General features: G+C 39.4%; 1 protein-coding gene across 5 annotated transcripts in view; it reads left to right on the top strand.

Annotated features, from left to right (window-relative positions):
* Nucleotides 1-26,657, top strand: part of LOC122842499 (WD repeat containing planar cell polarity effector) — an 88,779-nt gene that overhangs the window by 56,619 nt on the left and 5,503 nt on the right. For 4 of the 5 annotated variants that reach the window (XM_044136446.1, XM_044136447.1, XM_044136443.1 and 1 more), the window contains 5 exons: nt 6,722-6,910; nt 7,796-7,919; nt 9,410-9,473; nt 20,055-20,154; nt 25,810-25,921. In XM_044136446.1, the coding sequence (XP_043992381.1) occupies nt 6,722-6,910; nt 7,796-7,919; nt 9,410-9,473; nt 20,055-20,154; nt 25,810-25,921 (589 nt within the window). The remainder of the gene's footprint in view (nt 1-6,721; nt 6,911-7,795; nt 7,920-9,409; nt 9,474-20,054; nt 20,155-25,809; nt 25,922-26,657) is intronic. The other variant, XM_044136445.1, reaches the window with a different exon arrangement.

Below are 26,657 nucleotides of genomic sequence, written 5' to 3'. Positions count from 1 at the left end.
GTTGAAGTGAACTCTGGTCCAGTTCCAATACATAGAAGAATTCCAAGTGTCATCAGGAAGTGGAAAGGACATTTTGGATAAATACAATCAAAACAAACTCTTGAGTCTAGCTCAAGCACGAGAAATGACTTGTGGTCTCTTACAAAAGAGAAATCCTACAACCGCTAAAAACTGTCACCACTCAATTTTTGTGTACATTTTGTGAAGAAGGAAGTTGCAGTCATATCTCCCTCAGATGTTTTTGTGCCATTTCCTTCAGTGGTTCTTGATGCAGTGCCACCACAGGTTAGGGGGAGGTGAACAGGTTTTTGGATCATTTGACAGTGTAAAACAATCCAATCAACCATGATCAACCAGATCCTGGCCTCTTGAAACTTTGCAGCTATAACATCATCTGCTGCTGCTTGTTTACAGTTAATATCAGATCACTGACTGTCACCTGAACCAGGCGCCCTCTTCGCTTCGAGTCTTCCTGGTCTGTTGTGGATCTGAACCCACCTCCTCACTGCAGAAAGAAGTTAATTTGCCTGGAAGGTTAGCAGGAGTCACGCTCTCAGAGGTCATTCAATAATCGCCCTGGGGCACAAGCTCCCACGCCCCCCAGGTGTATTCTGGGATGCATTTTTCCGATAAATCGTTTACAGTGGCTGCACAGTCCCTCAGGGACCCTAGATAAAGTTTGCCAATCAAAGTTTTTTGCGCCACAGCCACCTATCCTTTTAACACACTCGCTGTGGTTCCCATACACACACTTTAGGCATCTTTAATTGTAACTTTAAAAAGAAGATGTCACAGTGGCATGGAGTAATGCTGAAATCTGAAGGCAGGAGCGTTGAAGTGGGGGAGGAAGGTGGAGAACGTGTGTGCGTGTATCTGCGTGTGTGCACGAGGAAAAGGGGGCGGGGAGTCTTCCAACAATGGCTTACACTCCTCTGATCGCCTGCCAAGGTTTCTGATGAAGGAAGTCACTGCACGTCTTTTCTCTATGATAATTCCTCCAACACACGCATGCATGTGTGTGTATTCTTCTATTTCTGTGCTTCTTTGCACACGCACACACACGCACACACACACACACTCTCCAACCCGTTTGTTCGTTGCTTGTGCTCCCTTTCTGTATTGACTTGTTTCATGCAGCCCGCTACATGACAGAAGGAGCGAGTCGGAAAGGCGGCGTGGAAGAAAGACTTGGCCATGCTCCAAGTTCTCCCTTTTTTTCCCCTCTGGAGGCAGGCCTCCCTAGCACCACCCCCACACCCACCCCCCAGCCTGCACCACGTTATCTCATCTGGGCACACGTTGGCCGCTACTGGGCCTGCACCGATACACGGTGTAGGGAAGCCGACCACGAAATGTGCTGCACCAAAGGGAAAATAGTCGCTTCCCCCCTAAACCCCCCGGCACTGGAACGAAGTAAAACATTTCAGATGGGTAAAGGACATAATGATGTAACTCAGTGTGCACAGAGTGTGTGAAAAAATGAGAAAGATCCCAAAGCTACATGAAAAAAATGTATAATTAAACTGAAAATCAGCTCCAATCTAAAAAAGGATGCCTGGTTCAAAACTTGAATCAGGCATCATACAAGCAGCATGTCAGCTTTCCTTCGACGGCTGTAAAAATTAGTCTTTTTTTGTTTTTTGATATCCATTCACACTTTCATTGTATAATTCACATTGATGGATTAATTTCCCAAAATGCTCACAACTGATTTTGATCATAGCGATAATCCAACCTCTGACCAAGGATAATATGTAGGCAGAGGAAACACACCTGGGAACGCAGCTGCTAGATCCCAACAGAAGAAGAAAATATCTGAGCGCAGAAATACATTTGTTGAAGAGCCAAGTATATTTGAAAGCAAGCGAGTATTTTCATTGGAGAGATCAATAGCTGCGTTTCCATTTCAAATACACGCAAAACTTTGTCAATACTCCGTGTATGTCGAGAAACCACAAGTTTGCAACTGCTGTGTTTCTCTTAAATACGAAACACAAAGAGTGTTTCCATTGCAGTTTTGTGAAATACATTAATTCTGATGTAGAAAAAAAACTTATCAAAAACTTTTTATCAAAAAACTGGGAGGTTTTTTTTAGCAACTAGTATGTTTCCATTAAGCAAATTTATTTTCATAATTGCAATTTGTGTAATTTTATGGTCAGGGGAAGCACTTGTAACACACGGCAGAGTGAAAATGATGAATCCTGCTTTGGATGCGTCAAACATGTTCTGAAGATGTAATTGACTTGCGAACAAGAGACTAAAATGTCAAAGACAGTTTCATAAGGGAAAAATCTGTATCTCGGCACTATAGCTATGTTTAAAAAGCTCTTCTTTTGAGGAAAAACGTTTTTTGTCTGTATCAGTAGTGTTGTTAGCCACTTGGTGCTATGACACTGGCATAACTCTCCTTATGATTACAAACCAAGATCAGAAGTGTGCAGCTGTTTTCCTCCTGGAAGAACCAAAATATCAGCTTAAGAGGAGCAAAGGTTGGGCTTAAAACTAACAAAAGCTGTAGATGATAGTTTTCCTGGAGAATGCTATTGCCTTTAGAGACCATGAATGTTTTGAATGTTTTTCTCTTTGTCTTTTCACAAAATAGTTTCCGTTTTTCTATCAACCATATTTTTGCCAACAAATCACCTTTTCAAATCGCCCACTTCCTGGGCTTTGACGCATTAACCGTCATGGATGATTGGTTGAGTAGAGCGCCGCTTTGACACATAGCTGCTAATTTGGCTATATGACCCACTCGCTTGGATGCTAACAGATGTAACAATGGTAGGTGAACTTTGACCCCTTCAATTTAAGGATTCCTGATTCAAGGTGACATGCACATCTCATGGTAAAATTAGAAGTCTCTTGCAACTTTTCAAGGTCTCAGTAGTAGCTCTTGAGTTTTTTGTTCTGGACATGCCAGTTTTCAGTTCAGTTTTTTAAAAATGTTTCAGATTATTTTTGCAATAACAGATTATCAGTCTTGGTTGCTGTATTTATTCTAGTGGTTTCCCCTTCAGTGGAGCTATAACTAGTGAAACCTTAGAGCAGATTTAAGATTTTTTTCTCATTGTAAACTTTAAGCTTCAATGGAACATTGAATTTAATTTGCTCCATAATTGTTTGAAATGAACCAAATAAGATATTTTTGTCCTGTTTGCATAATTTGACTGTTTCTTGAGTTGAACACTTTGCTGACAACGTGATTGGAGTCTCCTCTTTGATGCGTACTAGTAGTTTTTTTCTCTTAGCTGGCCAATTGAATTAGTGTGGACAGGTGTGAGAGGAAGCTAACGAGACCTTAATGCCACAAAGATCTATTGTTTCTGCTCAAAGTTTAGTTAGAGCTGCAGTCGACGCCCAGGGCCAGCCCTTTTGCACACAGTCACACACAAACAGCACCCTCAAACACAAACAAGCTGATGTATTAGCCACATTAGCCATCTCTTTAGGGGATTTGGAGGATTGCTAATTGCCAGCTTGTCATTTTAATTGCCCTTACCACCACCCACCAGCCCCCATCTGACTCATACACACATGAATACACACAACTTCTTTAACAAGGTGTCCAGCAGCCTGCTGCACCGACAGTAAACCTGTGTAGCCAACGCTATGCTCACTAATCGCAACCTTCTTTTTAGTAAATATTTTATCGTTACATCAGAAAGCGTTGTCAAATGACTAATAAACAATACAGTGTAATAAACTTTTCTCCGTATTTGTACCTTCTCTAAGGAGTCAAACATCCAGGTAATCCTTTAAAGTTGTCTTAACAGTTCTTCAGGCTTTCTGCTTGGTCTCTTTAGCAATTTTCAGAGGAAAGGTTTTTTTTAAAGCTGCTTAACACTGACCTGTGAATCATTCAAGGCATAAATTGGCACCTAGGTCACAGTTTGTTCAAATTTCTTTTGATTCATCTTTTGAACACATCAATTTTGAAGTGTTTAGCAGACAAAATGGTGTTTCATGATAATGATGCATTGTAAAGCTACCACTTTCAAAGAAAGCTGCCACTTAAAACCTTTTTATATATATGTATATATATATATATATATATATATATATATATATATATATGTATATATATATATAGGCTGCACAGTGGCGCAGTTGGTAGAGCTGTTGCCTTGCAAGAAGGTCCTGGGTTCGATTCCCGGCCCGGGGTCTTTCTGCATGGAGTTTGCATGTTCTCCCTGTGCATGGTGGGTTCTCTCCGGGTTCTCCGGCTTCCTCCCACAGTCCAAAAACATGACTGTCAGGTTAACTGGTCTCTCTATATTACTCCTCTCGAGTTAATAAAAGCTTAACGCAGTTCTTCGGTGTCAACAGCCATTTATTGTGGACACATTTTACAAAGTCCCCAAAAATGCCGTCAGAACTAAAAACAGAGGTAACACAAACCCAAATTAATTCACAATAAATGGCGTACATAGATAAATAAAAGATACAAATAAACAAACTGTACCTCATTAGCCGCATTGACTCCAGAGGAATAAACTTAGCTCAAGTGATCAGCTTCTTCAGCTTGAAGCCCATGTGGCTCTAAGTGCGCCAGCCAATGTTTTCCCGGGCAACACATGGTCCGCGGAACAAAATAAAAGGTTCCCCCCACACTTGAATGTACACTAAACTGCACCTAATGCGTATAAATACAAATCCACTGGAAACCATTACACATTCAAACTTAATGTTTTATATTAAATAAAATTGTACTATTGCTACTTAAATCAAATAACAAAAAACAACAAACCAGATGCAGTTGCCTTGACAGCAGCTACACTCTAAATTCTCCCTAGGTGTGTGTGTGTGTGTGTGAATGGTTGTGTGTCCTGTATGTCTCTGTGTTGCCCTGCGACAGACTGGCAACCTGTCCAGGGTGACCCCGCCTCTCGTCCGGAACGTAGCTGGAGAGGAACCAGCAACCCTCCTGACCCCATTAGGGACAAGGGTGAACAGAAAATGGATGGATGGATGGATATATATATATACTGTATATATGTGATCTATTTTATATATATATTTCTTCTCAGTTAATCAGTTAATCTAGAAGTTGTTTTACCTCAGAAGAAAGCAATTCTCTTTAAAAATCTTTGCAATAAACATGTTTTGATTCTGCATAAATCAAACTAAATTATAAACTTTTTGTAATCTAAAGTATGAATTGTGTGTAGAAAGTGCAACCCATATCATTACCAAAATTGATCAAATGAAGCCCTTTTCAGCACTGGAAATCAACTAGAAATAAAAATAAATACGGTAAATAAAAATAGGCCTGAGTTCAGTCATCAGTCTCAGTTTATATCTGTCTATTACGCCCTTTTCTTAGAATGTCATAATGCACATTAATATTTTCTCTTTATTAATGTTTTTATTATTATATCTTTATTTAACGACCTGTCCAGGGTGACTCTTGACCCCTCTAAGGGACAAGGGTGTTAGAAAATGGATGGATGGATGAATCTTTATTTAACCAGGCAAAAACTGATTGACCGCAAACTTCTTACCTGGCTAGGCCTTTTGAGGGAAAAGAGGTGTGTGTATTGTTTATGAGTATTTGGTTTAAGTCTAGTTTAAATACTTATACCAAATAAAATGATATAAAGGTGTGTCTCAGTGTTTAAAAGAAGAAAACATAGCAGACAGTTACCTCAGAGGACTCTTTAACAATTTAAATCAGCTTATGGTTTCTGACTAAAGCATTCCCTCTGCTCTTCTATAACCCACCATTAACTATACACTGTTGAGATTCACTCACGGTGGAACATTATTTACTACCTGTGGCATTCAACACCTTCATTTCCTGTACCGTGGCTTTTAAATGTCACCAAACATACACACCTTTGACCTTCTCCTGGTCAGAATGAGACACCTCTGCCACTGGCAGCAACACAAAACATTGTCATTCCATTATTCAGTAGAGTCCCGATCTGCTCACATGAACACGCACGTACAACAAAAGCATAAAGAATCAACTTTTAGAGCTCCTCAGATGATGTCTGACAGAGTCAGGATATCAGAAGACCTCTAATTCCACTGCAGGTCGTCCACAATGGCACTACATGTGTAGATAAACAGGTTTTCTTCTTACTTCTAAACATTACTAGGGAGAAGTTTCAACACTGCCACAGTATTTGTATTTGTAGCACATGTGTTAGCATCCGTAAGGGAAACAAAAATAATTAGGTAATTCAGAAATGTTCTACATTAGTTTTTGTTCGTGTTGACACTAACTTAATAACAGCATAAACCCAGTTTTTCACAAAAGCATTTAAAGTGGAACTAACCTTGATGTAAAAACATAACGCCGTCCCCAAACCAGTTTTGAAGAATTCTACCAAATGGACGAAGCCAAGAGACACGGGGGGCGTGGCCAAGTTATGGGACATGCAGAGGGCGTTGAGAGGAGCTAACTTTCCCTCCATCCAGGACTTACTCAGATCTAGCCTAGGGTAAAAAAATGCAGCTAACATTTCTGCAGACCCCACATATCCTGGACACAAACTGTTTAATGTCACAACAATCTCTCTTTTCACTTTCTTTCTAAAAAAAAAAAAAGATGTCTGAAAATACTTATACATATTGTCCCTTTAACCTTCTTTTATTTCCATATAGTTTAATATTCATACCTTAGATCTGTACACCGATCTCAAACTCTTGTTCATGCACACGGCCTTGACCAGTAAAACTGATTCTGAATGTGAACTCTGACCTTATGTGGCAGGAGCTCTAACTGGAGGCCAGCTGGGCCATGTGGAGTTGTTGCAGCAGCGGCTCCGTTGCGGTCAGGTCAGAGAGGCCCTGGGCATCCTGGAGGCCATGGACTGGAGCACCATGGGGGACAAGAGCTACCAAGGCCTGAGCTCTGTGACCAACCACCTGCTGAGACTGCCGCTCAACGCAGACAGGGAAGGTGAGGCTGTGGGTCACACCACTAGTTTTAGGCTACCATGACTGTGAGAAAATTTGGCTGTCAGTTAGTTAAAAATATTTTCCATTGAAAATCTTTCTAGTCTTGTGGATGTCTCCAACCTCTGTTATAATGCCAGATTGTTGTGATGTGTAAAAAAAAAAAAAAAAAAGCCCTTTTTAAGTCAGACCATTTTACTTTTGGTCTTACTGTCAGCACGCTGCAAAAACACAAAATCTTACAAAGTTTTTGTTTTGTTTTGTTTTTGTTTAGTTCCTGTGCAAATATCTTAGTACAATTGAAATAAGACTAAACCACAGGTGTCAAACTCCAGTCTTCAAGGGCCGCTGTCCTGCAGTTTTTAGATGTGCCTCAGGTACAAAACACTGGAATGAAATGGCTTCATTATCTCCTCTTTGTGTAGATCAGTTCTCCAGAGCCTTAATGACCTAATTATTCTATTCAGGTGGTGCAGCAGAGGCACATCTAAAAGTTGCAGGAAACCGACCCTTTAGGACTGGAGTTTGAGACTCCTGGACTAAACTAACTTACAAGTAACTTTTCAGTAAGATATAGGAGCTTATTTTAAGCCAATAACTTCTAAGTATTGATTTAAAAAAAACACTAGTTCCAATGACAGATTATTTAACCTGTATCAAAGACATTTCCCCATGTTACAAGTGGAATAATCTGCCAGTGAAACTAGTAGTTTTCATCAGTATTAAGGAATTATTGACTTAAAACAAGCTCCTTTGTCTTACTTGTAAGTTACTTTCATCTTAGTTAAAGTGTACAAAGATTGGCACCAGAAACTAGACAAAAAAAAAAAAATGTAAGTAGTTTTCAGTGTGTTGACATTAAACCAAAACATTCCCAACGTTTGTGCAGCCCAGCTGGAAACGGCCCTGCGGGTGTTTTACGCCCCGGCCGCCCCTCTGTCCGATGCAGTGATCCTGGAGTACAGGGAGCCGGTCACCAAGTACGCTCGCCGCCTTTTTCACCACCTCCTCAGGTAACACAACCTTCTCCATCATGCTGCTGCTGCTTTGCTCTTAATTTAATGCACTGAGGGAGAAATTGGCTTTGTGCGGTGCAGTTCAGCTTCTGTTAGGCCTGTTAGTAAGCAATAAATCAACCAGTTGCATGGTAGATTAAAGTGAGCTCAATAATTTCTCTTTAACAGGTGTTAAAGATGCTCCCCTTTGATATTGTTGGAAAAACACTGCAAATATTTAAAACCCAGAACAATTTAGTTAGGTTGCACTACCCGCCACTTTTGCATGCTTTCCCTGTCTAAGCTGAATCACTAATATTTCTAAAATGCTATTTTGGTTGCAAAAGCTTAATTATCCATTTTAATTATTGTTACTTTGTTTTTTTATTTTACATATTTAAAATATTTTCCAGTTCCAGTGTTAAAAATTGTTTAGAAATTAATGCATTTTTTATCTTTTAGAGAGTATACTTTTCTTAATAAGCCATTATCACTATTGTATTAGTTGAAAATGGTCTATAATAAAAATAACATTATTATTGTTTATCGCAATAGTTTCTGTGGCAATTTATTATCCTGTAAAATGTGTTATTGTGGCAGGCCCAGCTTCTACAGAGTACTTCTTGAAATAAAACAAAAGCTGTACTTCCAGGCAGGCTGCAGCTCAGTGATGTGCAGTGTAAAAAGCCACATACAGAGTATTTTTACAACACTACTGGAGCATGTTGTTGAGTTTATCAGTGCGCAGAGGAGAATAATAAGTGTCCAAAAATGACAACGAGTGAAAGAAACAAATTTAACACTCCCCATTTTCCTCTCGCTTGTTTTATTTCAACATTTCTAAAAAAAAAAAAAAAAGGACGTCGCTTCTGAATGTCATCAGTCACACACGCGCTGATGCAGCTTTGAGTCATTCACGAGGCAGAGCAGCGCTCACTCAGACCTGTTTTACTGTTGTTTCATTTTCCCTTCTGCCATGAGAGCCTTTTGAAACGCCTGTTTGACTGAAATAGACCCTGTTGTTCCCACACACTGCCGCTCACTGCTCTCCATCAAGCAATTACCTCCGTTTTCCTTCCCTGTTCCAGAGCTGGAGTGTTGTTTGGCATCCCTCCTCCTCTCTTATCACCTACCTGCATTCTTTTCCTCTCCATCAGCATCAAATAAAAAAAGCCTCCGCTCTCTGCTTGTTTATTTGTTTCATGTTGGATGTGTTCAGGGAAAGTTAGGCTGTTTTGCGTCTTTCTTTCTTTCTCTCTCTCTTTCCCTTTCTCTCTGTGTCTCTTTTTCTCTCTCCTCTTTCTCTTGGCTTTATTCTGATAATAACAGAAGTGCTCGCTATTTACTGTTCTCTTATTGGCAGAGATTTGTGTGCATATCTGTGGATTTTGGTAAAGCTCTGAGAAAAATGTACGTCAGGCTGATTCATCTATAAATTTCCTCTAGTTGCTTTTGTTAAACAGATATTCGTCGGTTTTAGTTTTCCAGCTCTGTTGCTTTCTTTGCAGGCACCAGCGTTTTGAGAAGGCCTTCCTCCTCGCTGTTGACTTGGAAGCTCAAGATTTGTTCATGGTGAGCTAAAAGACATTTTTGATTTCAGATAGTAGTTTGAAAGCAAAACAGAACTAAAATCTTTATAACATTTTTTTTTAAGTGTTGACTAAAATACCCATTTGAAAATTGTAAATATTTTTGATTTTGAATGACAAAAGGATGCTGTGTCTTTCCTCTGTCTCTTCTGTCTGCTCACATGCACACTGCTGCTTCTTGCATACATTAACCACAACATTTAAGACTAGTGACAGTCTTCTGTGTTACACATAAAAACTGATTAAGGCAGGCCAGCACACCTCAGAGGGTCCAGAATGGTAAGACAAAAACAGAACTTGTGCTACAATCTTTGCTTTACTTGGTGTCGCCCTTAAGATGTGCTGATGACGCCCAGTGCTGGACGGTGAATGTCACGCCATATCTCAATGAATTGTAACATTTGATCATTTTCAGCACTGGAACATGTTTTACACTGAACCAGATCTCATTATTTCTCAAGATAACGACACTGAAGGCCTTTGGTCGAATCCTGGAACTGGTAAACAGACCTGGGTGGAAAATTGGTGCACTGCAAAACTTGTGTGAAGTGTAAAAGTTGCCAGACAGAGTGGCTATAAAGTCGGCATAAATATTTTATACCCGTTTCATACCAATTTGTGTTTGTCCCTTCTGTGTTACCGTAAAAAGATAACTGCATTTCATTTCACTCTTATAAAATCTAAGGTTTTCAACTCACAAAACAGTTTAACATCTATCCATTGTTTACCCACAAAACAGTGGGACTTAAAACTAAGGTATAAGTTATAGATATTTCCATTTTAAAACCTTTCATGTCTTACAGATTTTTTGCAGAAAACTATGTACTCTTCTAAACCTTTTGCTGAAATCAACCTAAGTTGCCATTATTGTAGCAGGAAACTACTTAAATGGGCCTTTTATTTTCTTTTTTTTTCTTACAGAAAACTATCTAGGTTGACATTTTTTGCAGAAAACTTACCCAAGTGGCCAGAATTTGTACAGAAAATTACCTCAAACCTTTTGCACAGAGCTTCCTAGGTTGCCAGCACATTTGTAGAAAACTACCTAAGAGGTTGTCAGACCCTCTAGTCTGATGAAACTAAAATAAAAGCTTTTGGCCTGAACTCCAAGCATCTTGACTAAAGAAAAACAGGTGCTACTCTTCACTTGGCTAATTTTGTCCATATTGTGTAGCGTTGTGGTGGCTGCCTTATACTCTGATGTTTTACAGTTGCAGGAAGAGTTGATAAGTCTAAACAGTCTAAATAGAGGTTAAGATGAGAGCAGGAAAATTCAGAATGCCCAGAAACTCAGAATAAGAGTAACTAGTCTCCCAACACAACAACGACCCAAAGCGCACAGTTAGCATAACAATAGAGAGGCTAAGGAGCACTCTGTGAATATCCTTGACAGCAGCTGGAGCACATGCTCCAAATCCAATTGAGAATTATGTAAACACATAAAAGTGACTGTTTATCAATAAGTGTTCAAGTTGGGTTAACGTGAGAAAATCTGCAATGAAAAATGGTTGAAAATCTCCCAAAATAAATCTACAAAATAACTATTCGTAAGATTTTTTTTTTGTTTGGTTTTTATATTTTATTTTTAATAAATTAGTAAAAAAAAAAAAAAGCCTGATTGACTGAAAAAATAAATGTAATATATTTTTAATCTGTCTCAAAATGTGGAAATGGTGTGAATATTTTCTGGGAGCACTACAAATGAAACTGGCCATGCCGTTGTTCTAGCATCACGGGTAATCGTTCATTCTTCTTTTATCTATATAGTAAAATAACATTAGATTTCTTAAGATCTAAAATTGGTATCTCATACAAACAATATTGCATTTTTACTTTAATTGGCAAAAAGCAAGCCTCAGCAAGTTCTGAAAAAAAAAAATCCCATCTTGTTGCACCATTCATAGAACTAGAGGTTTAGAAAGTGTGAATATTTATGTTCTAAAACATAAATCTTGGAGTTAAAATGACCTTTTAAATTGATAACCATATTGTGTTATTGACATTAAACAGATTAGGCCTAACTGATTAATATTTGGCCTCCGGAGGATTAGATATCGGCTCAGTCACCGGCGCCTTTTAGAAAAGCTTCCTGCAGGCCCCTTACTGCCATGCACCCTATTTTAGTTGTTCATTCACTGTTAAACCCTTCTTACTTGCATTTGCACATGACTTGTAACCCACAAAAGTGTGTGTATGTGTGTGTATGTGTGTGTTGCATGTCGGAGAGCAGGTGTGATCTCAGTGTGGGCCCCTGTCTTTTCACAATCTCCATGGCCTCCGCTCGGCCTCTCATCTACCTCTAACTTCTTTCTTCCACGTGTTTCTGTTGGTGTCTTTTCCTCTTTTCCCCCCTCTTTTTTAACATTGCCCCCCTGCCCCTCCCCCTTTTTTTTTTTTTTTTGCTCCATGCTTCAGCAGCACAAACACAAAAACACTCACTCATGCTCCTCTCTGTCCCTCAATCACACTGATAGCGCCGCTTCCAATTCCCTCCCCACTAATAGGCAGGGCTGCAGGGAAGCCGAATTGAAAAGGTGGAGTCAAGCCGGTGAACCTTGAAAGAGTGGAGGAAAGAGGAGGGGTTGGTTAGATAGAAGGTCAACAATAAATTTAAGATTGTTTTTTTTTTTTTCAAAATTTTCTTGACCAGAAAATGGGGATTTCAATTCTAAATTGAACAGACAAATAAAATGTGGGTTTGGAGGACCTAATGAATTACTGCCAATTAATCCCCAAAGATCAGGCATAAACATAGAAACGTCCCACCATGACGTTTGACAAAAGCTGCGTTTTTCTTCAACGTGGAGGTTTCAAGCAGTCATGTTGGACAGTTTTGCTTCCTTGTTTGGTCCCACATTTACAATAATAATAATAATAATTAATTAATAAAAAAGAAATGGGTTTTTTTCTTAATGAATACAGTTTGCATTAGATTTATTTTTAAGAATTCAAATACAGCTACTTTAGTAAGAATTTACAAAATTGACCTGCTGATGCATGTCCACTCTATTTTTAGTTTGGGAGTTTAAAAAAATTCTTAGTTCATGCTTTTTATACTTTATAATTTCTTACTCTGTAGTTGACGACCAGATCATTTTTTAATCAAACGTTTGGGAAGACATTAAATTGCTCCCACCATTTAACACTAAATGTATTGTGTGAGGATCTAATGTCCATTTAAATAACAAACTTAAGCTTTCGAACATGTTAGATTAATTTGTATGACTTGCTTGACTTTGAAATTTTAGTTTTTGTCCACAAATTCACATAAAACATTCTAATGTAGTATTCTGGTAGCGCTTATTTGTTTCTGGTTGAACAGCTCTGAGCTTGAAACTTGAACTTGAAAAGAATATGTAAAAAAAATAAGTATGTACAATGATATTTAATTTAGTGTTGTGATGCCTCTCAAAAGCACAACAAGCAGGAACAATTTTGTAGAAAACTCTTCCTCACCATCACATTGAAGCAGCAGAGGGATACGTAGTTAACAAAGTGAAAATCTGTTGATAAACTCTTGAGATAAAATTAAAAATGACCAAACTTTCTTTCTTCTTCATTTCTATGGCCTCTAACTGACAATGTCCTCTCAAAAGTAGTGGGAGCTTCTCCAATGCTTCTGTGACCGTGTTTTAGCGGCAGCCCCAATATAGCATAGTCATGTTAGCCATGTTGTCAATGTAACATGCCAACTCAGGAACTACCTTCTTTCGTACGTTAATACAACCCACTGTGTTAAGCATACGGTTCTAAACTTCATAATTGGATCTTAAATTTACTTCACAGATAAAGTTATATGCTAAAAGTAGGAAGTTAGCACTTCTTATACTTCAGGCTAGCCAGAAAAATTAGTTTGATGTAGCAAAATCTCTCTTTCCCCATACTAAAAGCTTTTTTTGTGTCAAACCATGAACTTCTGCGTCCTCATCCTGCACACATTTTATACATTTCAGAAGTTCAGTAAAAGTAATGTATACCTTCTGTTTTTGACTCTTTCACCTTCTTCTTAAACATCTTGAGCAGATTTAGGAAGCCTGCATGAACCCCTTTGTGAACGGCCACAATGGGATTCTGCTCATATCTGGTTCACTGATTTCAACAGATACCGGCCGATGAGCGTCATCCCAGATCTGTAACAAAGCTAATGCTCATTCACAGCAAACTGTTTCAAGCACCTTTTCTTTTTTTAGCCTCAGCGACCAAGAGAGCAGCAGCTCATTGTCTGCAAAGAGTGAAAAAGAGTCGAGAAAGAAAAAGGACAAGGGGGCACATTGACATTTCACCCCTCGCCCTGTCCTTCGGTCTAATTAGGTTGTGTTGTTGCTTTAACCTGCTGCTCGGCTGATTGGGCCGAGGCGGAGGGGGTTAATGAGGGCAACCCCCCCGCACTCACCAAACTCTTTGTAACTTACTAACTTGCCCGCAGAACTCAATAACGCGCCGTCGACTTGATAGAATGGACTCGCAGATAACATGGAAGCCATCGCCTCCTCCAGAAATGCTCAGCATGACCCCCTCCTCCCCACCATGACACGACCCTCCATTGTTTCCCTGCTAACAATAGAGGTCCTTCACAGCCCCCTACCCCGCCGCCAAAAGAAAAATAGGAAGCTTTTGTTAAAATGAAACACTTACTGTTGGGTTAAATTGAGGGGGAGGAGGAATTGGTGGGGAGGTTTCTGATTGGTTGGCTCGTTTTTTTTCTTCTTCTTTTTTTCATTCTTGGTGCTCTTCTGTAACTCCCTAATTAGCCTTTGATAATGAGTTGATAATGTAACCAATTAGGTCATTCGTCAGCCAAGTCGAGCCCACGACACCTCCCTCCCTTTTTTTTTTTTTTTTCTCTGCGCCTCCTAAATAGGTCTTGGTGGAGCTTGCTAATTAAATCAAATTTTTTTTGTGATAGCTGAATTGAACGCCAGCTCGTCTGTTTCCGAACGAGGCCTCGTACAGTATCGCTGCAGATATCCTCAAGCGAAGCTGCTGTCTTCCCCTCCCTATCGCTGGCAACACCGAGGGAAGACAAAGGGGTGGAGATGTCGCTTCTGCGTCTTTAGCAATAAACTCACAGTTGTTTCTCGCGTGATTAATTAGCCCTTTTAAAACTCTCGACGCCTCTCTAGCACAAGACTTTGGGGTGTTATTTGTGTCGTGAGACAAGTGTGAAACTAATTATGTTGATTTCTCAAGATGTTAGCATATTTTCGCCTGCGTGTCGCTGCCAGTATTGTTGGCAAATGCTGATGCATTAACAAAACCGAAAATAAAAATGCTAGCTGCTTTAATTTGAGTCTGTGAGACTGATTGTTAATAAAGTATTTTTGGTGTTGCCAAAGATAACGAAGGACAGATCATTTGAAAGCACCCAGATAAATTTATATATATATTGTTTTGGTTCATGCAATGAGTGTACCTCTGAAGTAAATCAACAGGATCGGCTGCCAGGTCCTCAGAAGGCTTTGCCCAGACTACTCATTCACTAATCCCTGAAATTTTCAAATTTCACACTTTTATAAATGATCTGTTGCTCACAGATGTATGACAGTCTTACAAACTTATCAAAGGAGTAAACTTTTCAAATGATTATCTCCTGGAGCCTTCCTGAGAATTTCTTCTTTACTTGGAAAATACCAGATATAGTATCAGAAAACGTATTTTACAATTGTAATTTAAACAAATACAGGTAATCAACATGTTAAATTTGAAACAAAACATGCTGATTTGACTTAAGACGGATCATAATTCATGTGGCGATTGGAAGAAATTTTATATTAAGTGCCCAGCTTTTAGTGCCTTGGAAATTTCTTTCTTCTTTCTTGTTTTACATTCTCTAATTTTTTTTCTCCACTTCACAGCTGCAAACTTCAGTATTTAGGAATTTTATGTCTCTAAAAGGGAAACTTTGATTTGTTTTCAACCCTCCACTGTGAATACTTTGTCGGTCGACCTTTCATTAACACTGACGTTAGAATACCGCTTGCAAAACAGCTCAGTCAGATCAGACACGTACATCGATTTTCAGATCTCAAATCCTCATTGAATTTAGGTCTGGACTTTGACTGGTCCACTCTACCAAATGAATGCGCTCTGGTTTAAATAATTCTGCTCAGCTACGGTCTTATGTGTTGGGTTGTTGTCCAGGTGGGAGGTAAAACTCTGCCCGTCTCAAGCGTCTTTTTCAACACCTAACACTTTGTCATTTGTGCTTGTCGTGCATTTAGCCTCATCCAGTCAACTGAGTAAAAGAAAGAATCCCCACAGCATCATACTGCCACCATCATGTCTTATTGAGGCATTTTTGACATTGTTTCTGTGAAATAAAATCTGTCTAGAGAAGTTAAGGACAAATGATAACTTGTTGAGCTTTACAATGTATGTTGAAGATACAAATTTTTATTTTTGATGTAATTTTGCACTGTTTTAAACGGATCTGGTAATTTAATAGCTGGGCACACAACTGTTATCTCACAGTGGATGGGATGGATATTTTCAGAAGGTATTGTAAGACCATTAGTTAATATAAGTATGTTTTTCAATAGAAAATTATTAACAAAAATATTTTTGATACTTTTAATCATAATTCTATTCAATACAACTAGATATTTTTAGGTCTCGGTAAATTGGTAAATATTTTAAGGCTGCAAGCCAGAAATATTAAGACTAAGCAATATAGCGATAGATCTTTAGATTTAATGGCTTTATTAAAACTACCTTCGTTTGTTAGATGGGCATTACCTCGCACTTCATTCACTGCATTCATTTCCCCTCCACATGTTCCCGTCCTTCCCCGTCTCTTTAGTGCGGCAGGAACCCGCCCCGGTCAGGTCAGACTCCATACAAACATGAGTCGGTCTCTTAATGGACTGAAAAAAAATTTTTTTGCTCTGTGCCAGTTAACCTAATCCCTGATTTATTTGCAGGAAACCCAAATATCAGTCAGTATAGGGTTCTTGGCGTCCGCCACGGCTCTCCCCTCCCCGGTGCTCCCTCTAAAAAAAAAAAAAAAAAAAAACAGCCCAGTAAAACGCCCCTCTTTATCAGGCGCAGTTAGCTGGCTCGCCGCAACCCCTAAAGCTCTTATATAAATAAGATTAGTGTCGCGTTTGAGCGTCGGGGAATAAGAGGTGTAATATCTGATGGTTTTATATGCAGTATTATTGTTATCCCCTCTTAGTCTGGCTGATACTACTCTCTCTCTCTCTCTTTCTCATTTTGCGTTTGTTCACTCACTGATTCCTTCTCCGGGTCTCTTTCTACAGATTCAGACAGTATTATGAGGGGCTAAGCTGGAATAAAGCGCCTCAGCATCAAATGTTCATATTGTTCTGATCTGTCTGTCACACCGTCTCATCCTCTCGTATTTTTCACTATTTATCTTTTATTTTTCCTGCCTTCCTCCCTTTTTTTTTTCGACGTTCCGCCTCCTTGGTTCTGTCATCTGCTGCTCTGTTTGTTATCAATTAAGCACCTCAGTCATATCTAATTGTGGGGCCGTGTCCTCGTTTGTAAGGGCCGAATCTGTCACCTCAGTCCTGGGAGCCGATTTAGGCCCCTTTGAGGCCATTTTGTTGTCGTCCATTTTCACATTTCCGACTAACTCTCCTCCACAGAGGGCAGGCACCACACTATAATTACCCAATCTGTTCCTATTCACACTCCTCAATTTCAGCACCTCACCCTCTCTCATTCTCCTTTGCTCTCCCTCTCTCTTTGGGGAACCGGCACCCCCCCTCGTCTTTTTTTTTTCTCATTGGAAATGGTGTGGGTGAGGGGGTGGGCTACAAAAGCCGGGTTACAATATGAGGGTATTAAGTCTGGGTGCTGGCTCAGCTGGGGGCTGGCTTTAGCCAGCTGAGGGTTATCCATGACGAGCCCTGAGTCACAGCGCTGATGTCCTGTGATGTTGCTGAAGCGGAAGACTTTGCTTAACGCGCTGTACACTTTGATGGGCCCTCAGTCCCTGCATTCTGCCTGGGGAAACCCTGCGGGGCTCAGGAGTCACTTGTTGGGTTTCTGGATGAGCATTTTTTACACTATAGATCCAGACATAATAACATTCTTGCTTTTTGTTGTTTTTATCAATAATATAAAGGATTTTAACTGGGGCTGACACAAGTAATTTGATTAATCGCGATGAATTGATTATTGACAAGTTATGAAAAGAAAGAACTCATTTAGTAATTGATTAATTGTTTACTGTACTGCTTTACATTTAAGATTTTTTTTAAAAATTGTAAATATGTTCAAACCCAAAACTCCTATAGTGGCATTTAGTTTCACCTCTACCTGGTTCAAGTTCTGTAAAAAAACAAAAAATCTCCTATTAAACAACTTCTTGCAAACCAATTATTGATCGACTTGTAAAAGTTGGATGAAATGTGGCGTGACCGTTCAGTCTGCAGATGATTTTAAAACTATCTGGTACTTATCCACATAAGTACCACATATGGAGGTGGTGCAAAACTGATTTTATGAGGGGAAGAGGGGATAAAAGATTGGAGTAGGACTGTTCAGACTGTCATGAAAAACTCAGAAAAACAGCTTTTCTATGCTACTGCAGCTTTAACTGGAGCTTCTTGCATTGGTCCAATGACCAAACCTTTCAGAAATAACTTTGAAACAGAACCTCATGTCCAGTGTTAACGTATGGTGGAGGTTCTGTGATGCTGTCTACTGTATTCATGGCTTTTTAGCCTACATTGAGTAGTACTAAATGTAAGTAACATCGATTATAATTGTTGCCTTGAGCCCTAGTCAGTCACAGTAACTGACTGACTAATAAATACTTTTTCTCTTTGAGGATTTAAACTTGTTTCTTTAAATCTCATTTTGCTCCCATGGCTCAAGAGAGAAAATGCTAGAAATACAAGATTAACATGTTCAACTGTTGATATGCCATTGATGCTTTTGCTTCCCTGTACTATTTTCATATGGTATTGATTAATATTTCTCCAAGCTTTCTGATTATCATTCAATCCTGTCATGTTTTGTTTTTTTACTATTCGGCTTCCGTTTCAGTCACTTTTGTATTCATGTTGCTCTTTCTATGAGTCATTAAGACACAAGAAAGGCTCCTAAACTGAACAGATGTAACCAATATTTTATCTGCACATGCAATCCTCGAGGACTTTTTACTAGCAGCCTCCAACAATCTAATTATTTACTCAAAATACTGCAAATACTTTGAAAAATACAAAAGACAGCACAGTTTGACAAAAGAAAAAATTCCACCTAAAAGGTTTTTTTAAATCTTGATGATTAAGTTTTGGGTGTTTTTCTGATTTTTTTTTTTCCTTTTAATGACCCAATTTTCCGATCCATGGTCCATTTATCACGTTTTCCTTGTTTTTTTTAAGCAAACACTTTACAGTAAGCTCTGATCTGGTCAGCAGGTCGTGACAGACGGACTTTAAGTCTAAACCTGGTTTTGTTTCGGGATAGTTCCTGTTAAAAGGGAGGTTTTTTTCTCTCCACTGTCGCTGTTGCTCAGGAGGATGTCGCTGCAAAATCAGGCGTAAGGCAATGAGAACAAGCTTCATCACAAAACGATCAACCGAATTCGACAATCATTGTGTTTACGATCGAACTGGAGCTAAATCTGAATGTTTGATTGTGTTGATTTCACATAAAAAATGTTCAATTCGAACTGGACAAGTTTGTCTTGAGAATCTGGTGTAAATTTGTTGGAGTTGGTGTGATGAATAATTAAATTGAATTAAAATTGAATGACGAAGCATTACTCTGTATATTCTCTACTGACGGCTGTTTTAAACATTCAAAATGTCTTCCTATTTACCTTGTGAGACCAGATAATTAATGCAGAAATGTGCCCAAAATCGATTATTGTATTACTTAAACCTGCAACATGAAGCTCAGAGCCACAATAGTCAGAGCATATCAACAATTTTTATAGCAAAAATAATGTCCCTCAGCAATTATCAATTATCAATATCTTGTATTCTTATTATCTTTTAGGACATATTTGGGCAGAAGATGGTTTACGTCTTAAACGGAGCAGCAGTAGTCAGATGCTCAGGGGTTAATAATGAATGTATTGCCACATTATCTCTTTTTATGAGCATTTGAGGCTCAAGCAGAGATACAGAGGATACATGCTGTTTCCAATATTGTGACTGGCTGATATAATAATATGCTCGGCTGGATGCGTTTCCGTGTAAAAGGAGAATATGAGAAGGTGAACAGTCCCTCTCCCACTTTTGAAATGTGCCAGATAACATCCAGTCCTGTTTAAAAACCAGAGACAAGTGTGTGTGGGTGTATGTGTGTGTGCAGTTTGGGGCGCAGGCAGCAAGAAGCCTGATTTCAAAGTTTTTTTCTTTTTTTTTTGGAGGAAGCGGCATTTCATTCGAACTGGTGCCGTTTCTGATGTCGGACTTCAAACGGCTCCTTTTTTTCCTGCTTCTCATTTCATCTGTTTCTTCCTCCTCCTGCCAAAATATCGCGACCACCCCTCTATTAAAAAAAAAAAAACTATTGTCATCTGAGCCCAGATTCATTTTAGATTAACGTTCACGTTTCTTTCTTTCCCGCATTACCTTCAAAGGACCTCCATTATGTCGCCGGTGATAAGGGCGAGGTGGTGCTCGCAGACGTGGCCAAGAGGAAAGCTAATGAAATCGAAGCCTGGGCCATCGCAGGCGACGGTAAGAAAAATAATCACTTGTCCAAGCCCAAATAAAGAAAATGCAGCCCATTATTCCTCCTTACATGTCGATAACCTCGGCGGCTCAGCTCCGGTGATGCACCTGAGATATTTTCTCAGGCTCAAACCTTCCTTTAAAAGCATAGAAAATAATCAGATCAAGTTTGACTGAGATGGGGAACGAAACACGGACAACAGGTTGACTTGCCTTCCCTTTTCGTTTTCTCACACCTTTAGCTAGCCTGATAAAATCCAGCCCCCTCACGCTTTGCTTCGTACAGAGGCTCTGGACTCTTGGTTATCGAGAAATGATCGCTTCCTAGACTCTGTTGAGGTTTTAAATTCTACACAATTACTAATGTTTAGCCGTAACTTATGTAATGTGAATGTTTGATGCTCTGAAGCTTAAACAACAATCCCCCAAAAAGAGAGAAGTGCAATATCCAAACAAGATGGCTATTAACATTAATTCAGTATTTGGAAGCATTTCCAACAAGATCTGAACGGCTTCGTTCACTTCCTCTGCTGCCTTTTCTAGAACTACAGCCAGTCTACAATCAGTCATGTTCACAACTTCTCCATCTGTTCGCTGATTGGATCGGTGGAAATTATACCGGAGAAATCCACTTCAATGAGAGGAAGCCCGAAAGAGGAGCTGAAGGGAGATTATAACTGAGCCGAACTGCGTAGGTTAAGCTAACATTTAGTAAAAACTATTATAGTTCAAAATCTAGATATAGTCTCTACGTTGAGACGTAAAATGAAAGGTTTTCTGGGTAGCCCAGCATGGGAGGAAAACTCAACCAGTGCCCAGGTTTCCTTTTTTTTTTATTTTCAGTCTATGCTGCTGGCCTTTAACAAACATTCCCAAAAGCACATTCCAGAGGGGATCAAGCCGAGTTCCTGATTACAAACCCATTCTCACAACGACAACCACACACACACACACCCACCCATGCACACGCTCAGTCCACACAGAGGCTACAAGGGCCGACGGCTAGGCAGGAAAACATTCACATTTGTGAGGGGAACTAGATGAACATGTCGGATGAGTCCTTCATTGATGCTTAAAAGAGCAGCAGAAAGGTTGCGCGGGCATGTTTGTGTGTTCACTGATGAGGTATTTAACTCCACTGTATAAGGTCAAACCCCCGAGGCTGACCGTCTCGTCTGCGTGGCTGGGAATGAAAATGAGCATTTGTGTAACTCTGAGGCCTGTTTGCATCTATTTTCCCTTTTTCTTTTTTATTCCTAATGTGATGCTTAACACGCGCACACACCCCCTCCTTCGTAAGCTCCCTTAATTATGTCCTCGATGATTTACCTCAATCACCTGCAGCGTGTCCTATCCTTGGACAGCAGCACTGTGTAGAAGTGAGGAAGGGACACAGGTGAGAGGCTAGGAAAAGGAAGATCTGATGTGTCCATATATATATGTATATATATTGTAAATGTTTAAATATAACAAAGGTTTTTAGGTCTTAAATGATTCTTAAATTCATGGTCAATCTTGGAAATAATCATTTGTTCAATTTTTTAAAACATAATTTTACTCCTCATGGAATGATGAACTAAGCTTTTTCAGAAGTTATTTGCCTTTTCACTTTCCCCACTTTAATATTTGCAAGTTATATACGCCTATGTTTTTTTTCTGTAAAAGATGAAGCAATTTTCAATTTCCTTCAAACTTGGGATGCATTTTATACACAAACTTAGGAACCAACAGGTTATATGGTGCATATTGTTGGAAACAAACATCACTTCTGGGGATTTTATTGAACAAATGACGATAATTTTAATGTAAATGATATAAAAAAATTGTAATTGAAAAGTTTATCTTTTTCTCTTTTTGTTTGCTGCAGCCAGATTTCTAGAGCGTCGTGTTTTATTGCTAAAAAAATGATACTGCACTGTTTTCTTTGCTCTGGTGTGTGAGATGTAACTAGATCTCCATTTTTAGGACTCGGCTGTCTATTAGGAGTTCTTAGTTTTAATGCATTTAATAAACGTGACCTTTTTAGAATTTCCATTTCTGATTACCAATCAGAACTGCTGAAGGGAAAATCAACTAATTTTAGTGATTACACTATATAGAGTAGGTATGTATACAACAATTACATGGCAACCCCATACAAAACACAAATCTTTACATGACACAACATGTCGTCTATTTATGTTAAAGACTTAAATAGATGATAAAAGTCATATGATTCCTGAATGTGAACAAAGTAAAACCTTGTTCAACTACAAATTGTGATGAAGCAGTTTGACAAAAGGGCAAAAAAAAAAGCCTACTTTTATTGATGGCAGTTATTACACGCACTATAATACACAACCAGATTTGTCAGAAACCGTCTGATTTGATGTAGATATTTTTGCACATAACACAAAGCGACGCAGAAATAACATCAGAGTGCTACATCATGAGGAGGATGTCGAGCCTGTCGGTCTGCACCAAAAAGCACTCAACCTACACACACCTCAGCGGTGTGCATTGTGTGTCTGCGTGTGTGTTAGCGTGCATATTAACAGTGCTTAAAAGGCCAGCCATCAATAATAAGTGTCCTGCTTCAAGCAGAGGGCTCCAGTGAACAGGTGTCTGACTTTACACACTCATACATGCACACACATTTAGCATTTATAGCATAATCTGTGGACGGCTGGAGGGGAGGCCAAAAGCAGAATGAGCTTTTTTAGTTGATAAAAATAAGCAAATCTCAATCTGTGTGTCTTCAGAGTATCTAAAAGAAAACAATTCCGAATTTAGAGGTTCTGTTTTCTGCTAAATCTCTTATGAGTCATTCTAACATGTTTCTTCACTACTTTTCACCTCATAGAAACCTCAGAGCAAGTTTGAAACTGAATTAGTAGTTAGAAATTGGAAGCACAGAACAAGGGAGGGGCTGGTAAAATGTTATGTGCTTCACTTTGTACCCAGGGTTTGGGTTCTCAGCTTTTGAGAAACGATCGCTATGAAGCTTTTCGGAAATTGCCTACGCTGCAAACAACTGTCCTTCACTGCGACTTGAGAAGTGCTATATCCAAACAAGATGGCAACTTCATTGATTGGTCGGTTGGTTGTCATTGCTAAAACTACTGGGGGAAATGTAATTCAAAAACCATCTCATTGTTCACAACTTCCTCTGTTCACTGATTTGCCCGGCTGGAATTCTATCAAAGGAATCCAAGTGAATTGGAGAAAGCTGGGACTGAGCAGTGAAGGAAAATGAGAATCAAACGGAAATGACCAGACTAGGAGTTTGTTAAACTAGCCTGTCACCAAGATACCATGTGCTTCACATGCTGCATTGATGACAATTGTCAAAGGTAACCGAGTTTTATAGGTAGAAAAAAGGATTTTAACACCAACAAAGTAATTCCTTAATAGCTACTATCTAAAACTTTGACTCATGCTAACCATTTAACTCCCACATTTGAACTTCCACCTAAAGTTAAAGTGATGTGTATTAGTTTATCTCCTGAGATGAGGACAGATGTACACAATTCTCGTAGTTATTGACACAAAAGTAAAACATTTAATCTACATTCCTAAAACTTGCTTTTGCATTTCAGTAGTTAGTCTGTCAGTCGAAAGGCCTGATGACAACGGAGAATTGTGAGTTAATCAATACCGTAATATTGATTCTGGATTAGTCTTTCTGAACTAATTTCAACTGTAGAGTCTGTTGAAATTATCACAACAGTGCCCTGGGGTGAAACACGGTGCGAAAAGAAATGTGAAAAGTTTGAGTTTTTTTAAGGTGAAAAATGTCAATACTTTGTCTGGAAACCATATGTGTTGACTAAAATGTATATGAGGATGTTTTGAGTCATATACTGGAATGTAGACAGTAATAGAGGAACACGATGATGAACAAAGTTTTCTTCAAGCAAAACAAGAACATTCATGTTTAGTTTCCTAGCTTAATTTGTTAGACTTTGTGCTGGTTTTTATTCCACTTAAGCATCTTAACTTGTTTTCAAAGTGTGATCTCCATAAGCATGTAGCTGCAGAGAGCCACACTTTGACTTTTAAATTTTATGCATATTTTGTCCTTTCTCGTGCGCTTCAAGCCGCCTACAAACGATGTCTTCACAATGCAGTTTGGAGGTGTGCATACTGGCTCCAGTTTTAATTCTTCATAAGATGCTTCCTACTTACATATGTCTTCATAAAAAGCATGGCTGCGGCTTAAATCGGACGAAATATTCAAAAAAAAAAAAAAAAAGAGAAGAGGTGGGAGCACTTGAGCTCTAATCAATGTGTTTTTTTTTTAAAGCATGTAGAAGTTGGTCGATGGGCCGAAACAGATGAACAAATGGGGATAGTTTGCATGTTAGATGGAGCCAGAGGCAATTTTCCTCCAGGTGTCAGGTGTAGCTGCTGCTGTAGTTGGGAGCACTTACCTCGAAGAGCAACGATACAAACTGCTCATCATGTTTCACTGAAGTTTGAAAAAAAAAAAACACACAATTGAGATGATTTGCACTTAAAAGACCCAACACCAGAAAAAGTAATAATAAAAAAAAAATCATGCTTCTTGTTTGGATAATTTTTCAAAAAATTGACTCGGTACCAAATTGAGCGGTTGTTTTAAAGTGCATGCCAGCGATAGGCGGCACATCTTCTGTGCGTCTCCTCTCGCATTCATGCGCGCTTATTGTGAATCTCGATCCTCTGAGATTCCCGCCGCCGCTTGTACGCACACAAGCGCACAATAGAGAACACGGATCGCAGCTTAGAAATGCTCCTTTTCATACGGGCATTGGAAATCGCTTATAGCTGTCTGGCTGATATGTGTGCTGATCTGGATTGATACGGCGCTGTAAGAGGCAGAAGGCCTTTTTCTCTTCTCCTCCGTCTCTCTCTCTCTCTTTTTTTTTTATTATTCCTTTCGAGTGCCAAGAGGAAAAGCCAACTTGGTTTTGCAACGGTTGTGTCTCCCCCTCACAAAGGCTGATGTGACTGCAGGGCCTTTTCAGCGGGCAGAGACGAGAGCTTTATCTGAAGATCCACTTCTCCACCTCCTCTCTGCCTTTCTATCTGCTCTTTGTTGTTGCAGTGAAAGCCTGTTAGCTCCGCTGCGCGTTGAGGGAAAGACGTGGTTGTTTCTGCTCCCTTTCCCAGCTGCTTTGTTTGCACATCCTCCATGACTATTTGACTTCTTGTCTCAATTCAGAAATTTCCCCAAGTGGCAGCTCACTGTCACGTACCATGCCTCAGTAAAGCGCTCGTAGCTCTTGAACTTGTTCACATGTTACAACCACAATATGTCACATGGGATTTAATGTGAAAGCCTAAAGTAAGGTGATGCGCGATTGGGAAGTGGGATTGAAGTGAGGGCTTTAAAATATTTATTCTACATCCTTGCCGTGTTTCCTACCTCTTCTGCAGCAAACTACAAACAAGGCATCTTCTAAGTTCCTTCCACCAACTTGTTTCCTCTTACCACTCAAATGTAAAGACCTAATTTCTGAGGTGCAAAACTAATAGTTGTCTTCAATGTCTTCCACATTGAAGTTTGTGGTTGTAACGTGACAAAACGGGACAAGGTTCAGTTCCATGATGACACCAGTGTCCTCACTGACTCAGTAAGCATTTAGAGAGTGACACTTAATGGGTGAAGCTGTTCTCCGTTTTCATGTTCTTTGTCAGGTGTCCTTCAGAGAGGCACCAGTGCTGCTTGTGGTTCCAGCTTGAGTCACAGAGAACCAGATGGAGACCCGAAGCGGACTGGTCCCTTCTCCTCAGACAACCCTCCAACAACGTGAGTATGAACATCTGAGTTTTACTGTCTAAATGTGTCCTGGGCAGAAATCAAACATCTGTCCTCTTCAGTTCAGGATTGCAGTGGCAACTCCACTTACTACCACTTGACACACTGGAAATATTTTTTTAGAAAGAAGAAGAATGAAGTGCAAACCTGACTGTATTTCCCTCTAGTGGAGGACTTGTCGATAGATGTCAGAAAAGGACATCCAACCATCATCTGGAAGGGATGTGGGATTGGTGGTGCTGGTGCCTCTTCCATCGGTCATTGGGTGTCAACTGGGGTTCATAGTGGAAAAGGTCTTTAGGAAAACACAAGCTGCCTTTCCATTAACCATAGAACTGCGCAAATTGAAATCACAAAAATAAATCTGCTAAATGGAAACGCTCTAATTTTGAAAAACCTCATGTTTGTTTATTTAAAAATGTTTTGTGGTAGGATGAGGTGGTGTTTCAGTCGTATGAAAATAGATCAAAATCCTTTGAAAGTGCTTTCCCCAGACTGGCCTGTGGGGGCGCTGCACTAAGAACCACTGAAGGAAAATAGCATGAAAACCTCTGAAGAAGACACAGAGCGCAACTTCCTTATTCACAAAATGTAAATGAAAATGGAGTGACATTGGATTTTAGCGTATTGTAGTATTTCTCTTTTGTCCATGAGACATTTTTCTTACTAGCACTAGAGTCCTGTGCTTATTTTGGTTATATTTACCCAGAATGCCCTGCGCTACTTT

This window comes from Gambusia affinis, linkage group LG13 (assembly GCF_019740435.1).
Source record: "Gambusia affinis linkage group LG13, SWU_Gaff_1.0, whole genome shotgun sequence".
NCBI classification, from domain to species: domain Eukaryota; kingdom Metazoa; phylum Chordata; class Actinopteri; order Cyprinodontiformes; family Poeciliidae; genus Gambusia; species Gambusia affinis.
This window is presented reverse-complemented; position numbering and strand designations above follow the sequence as displayed.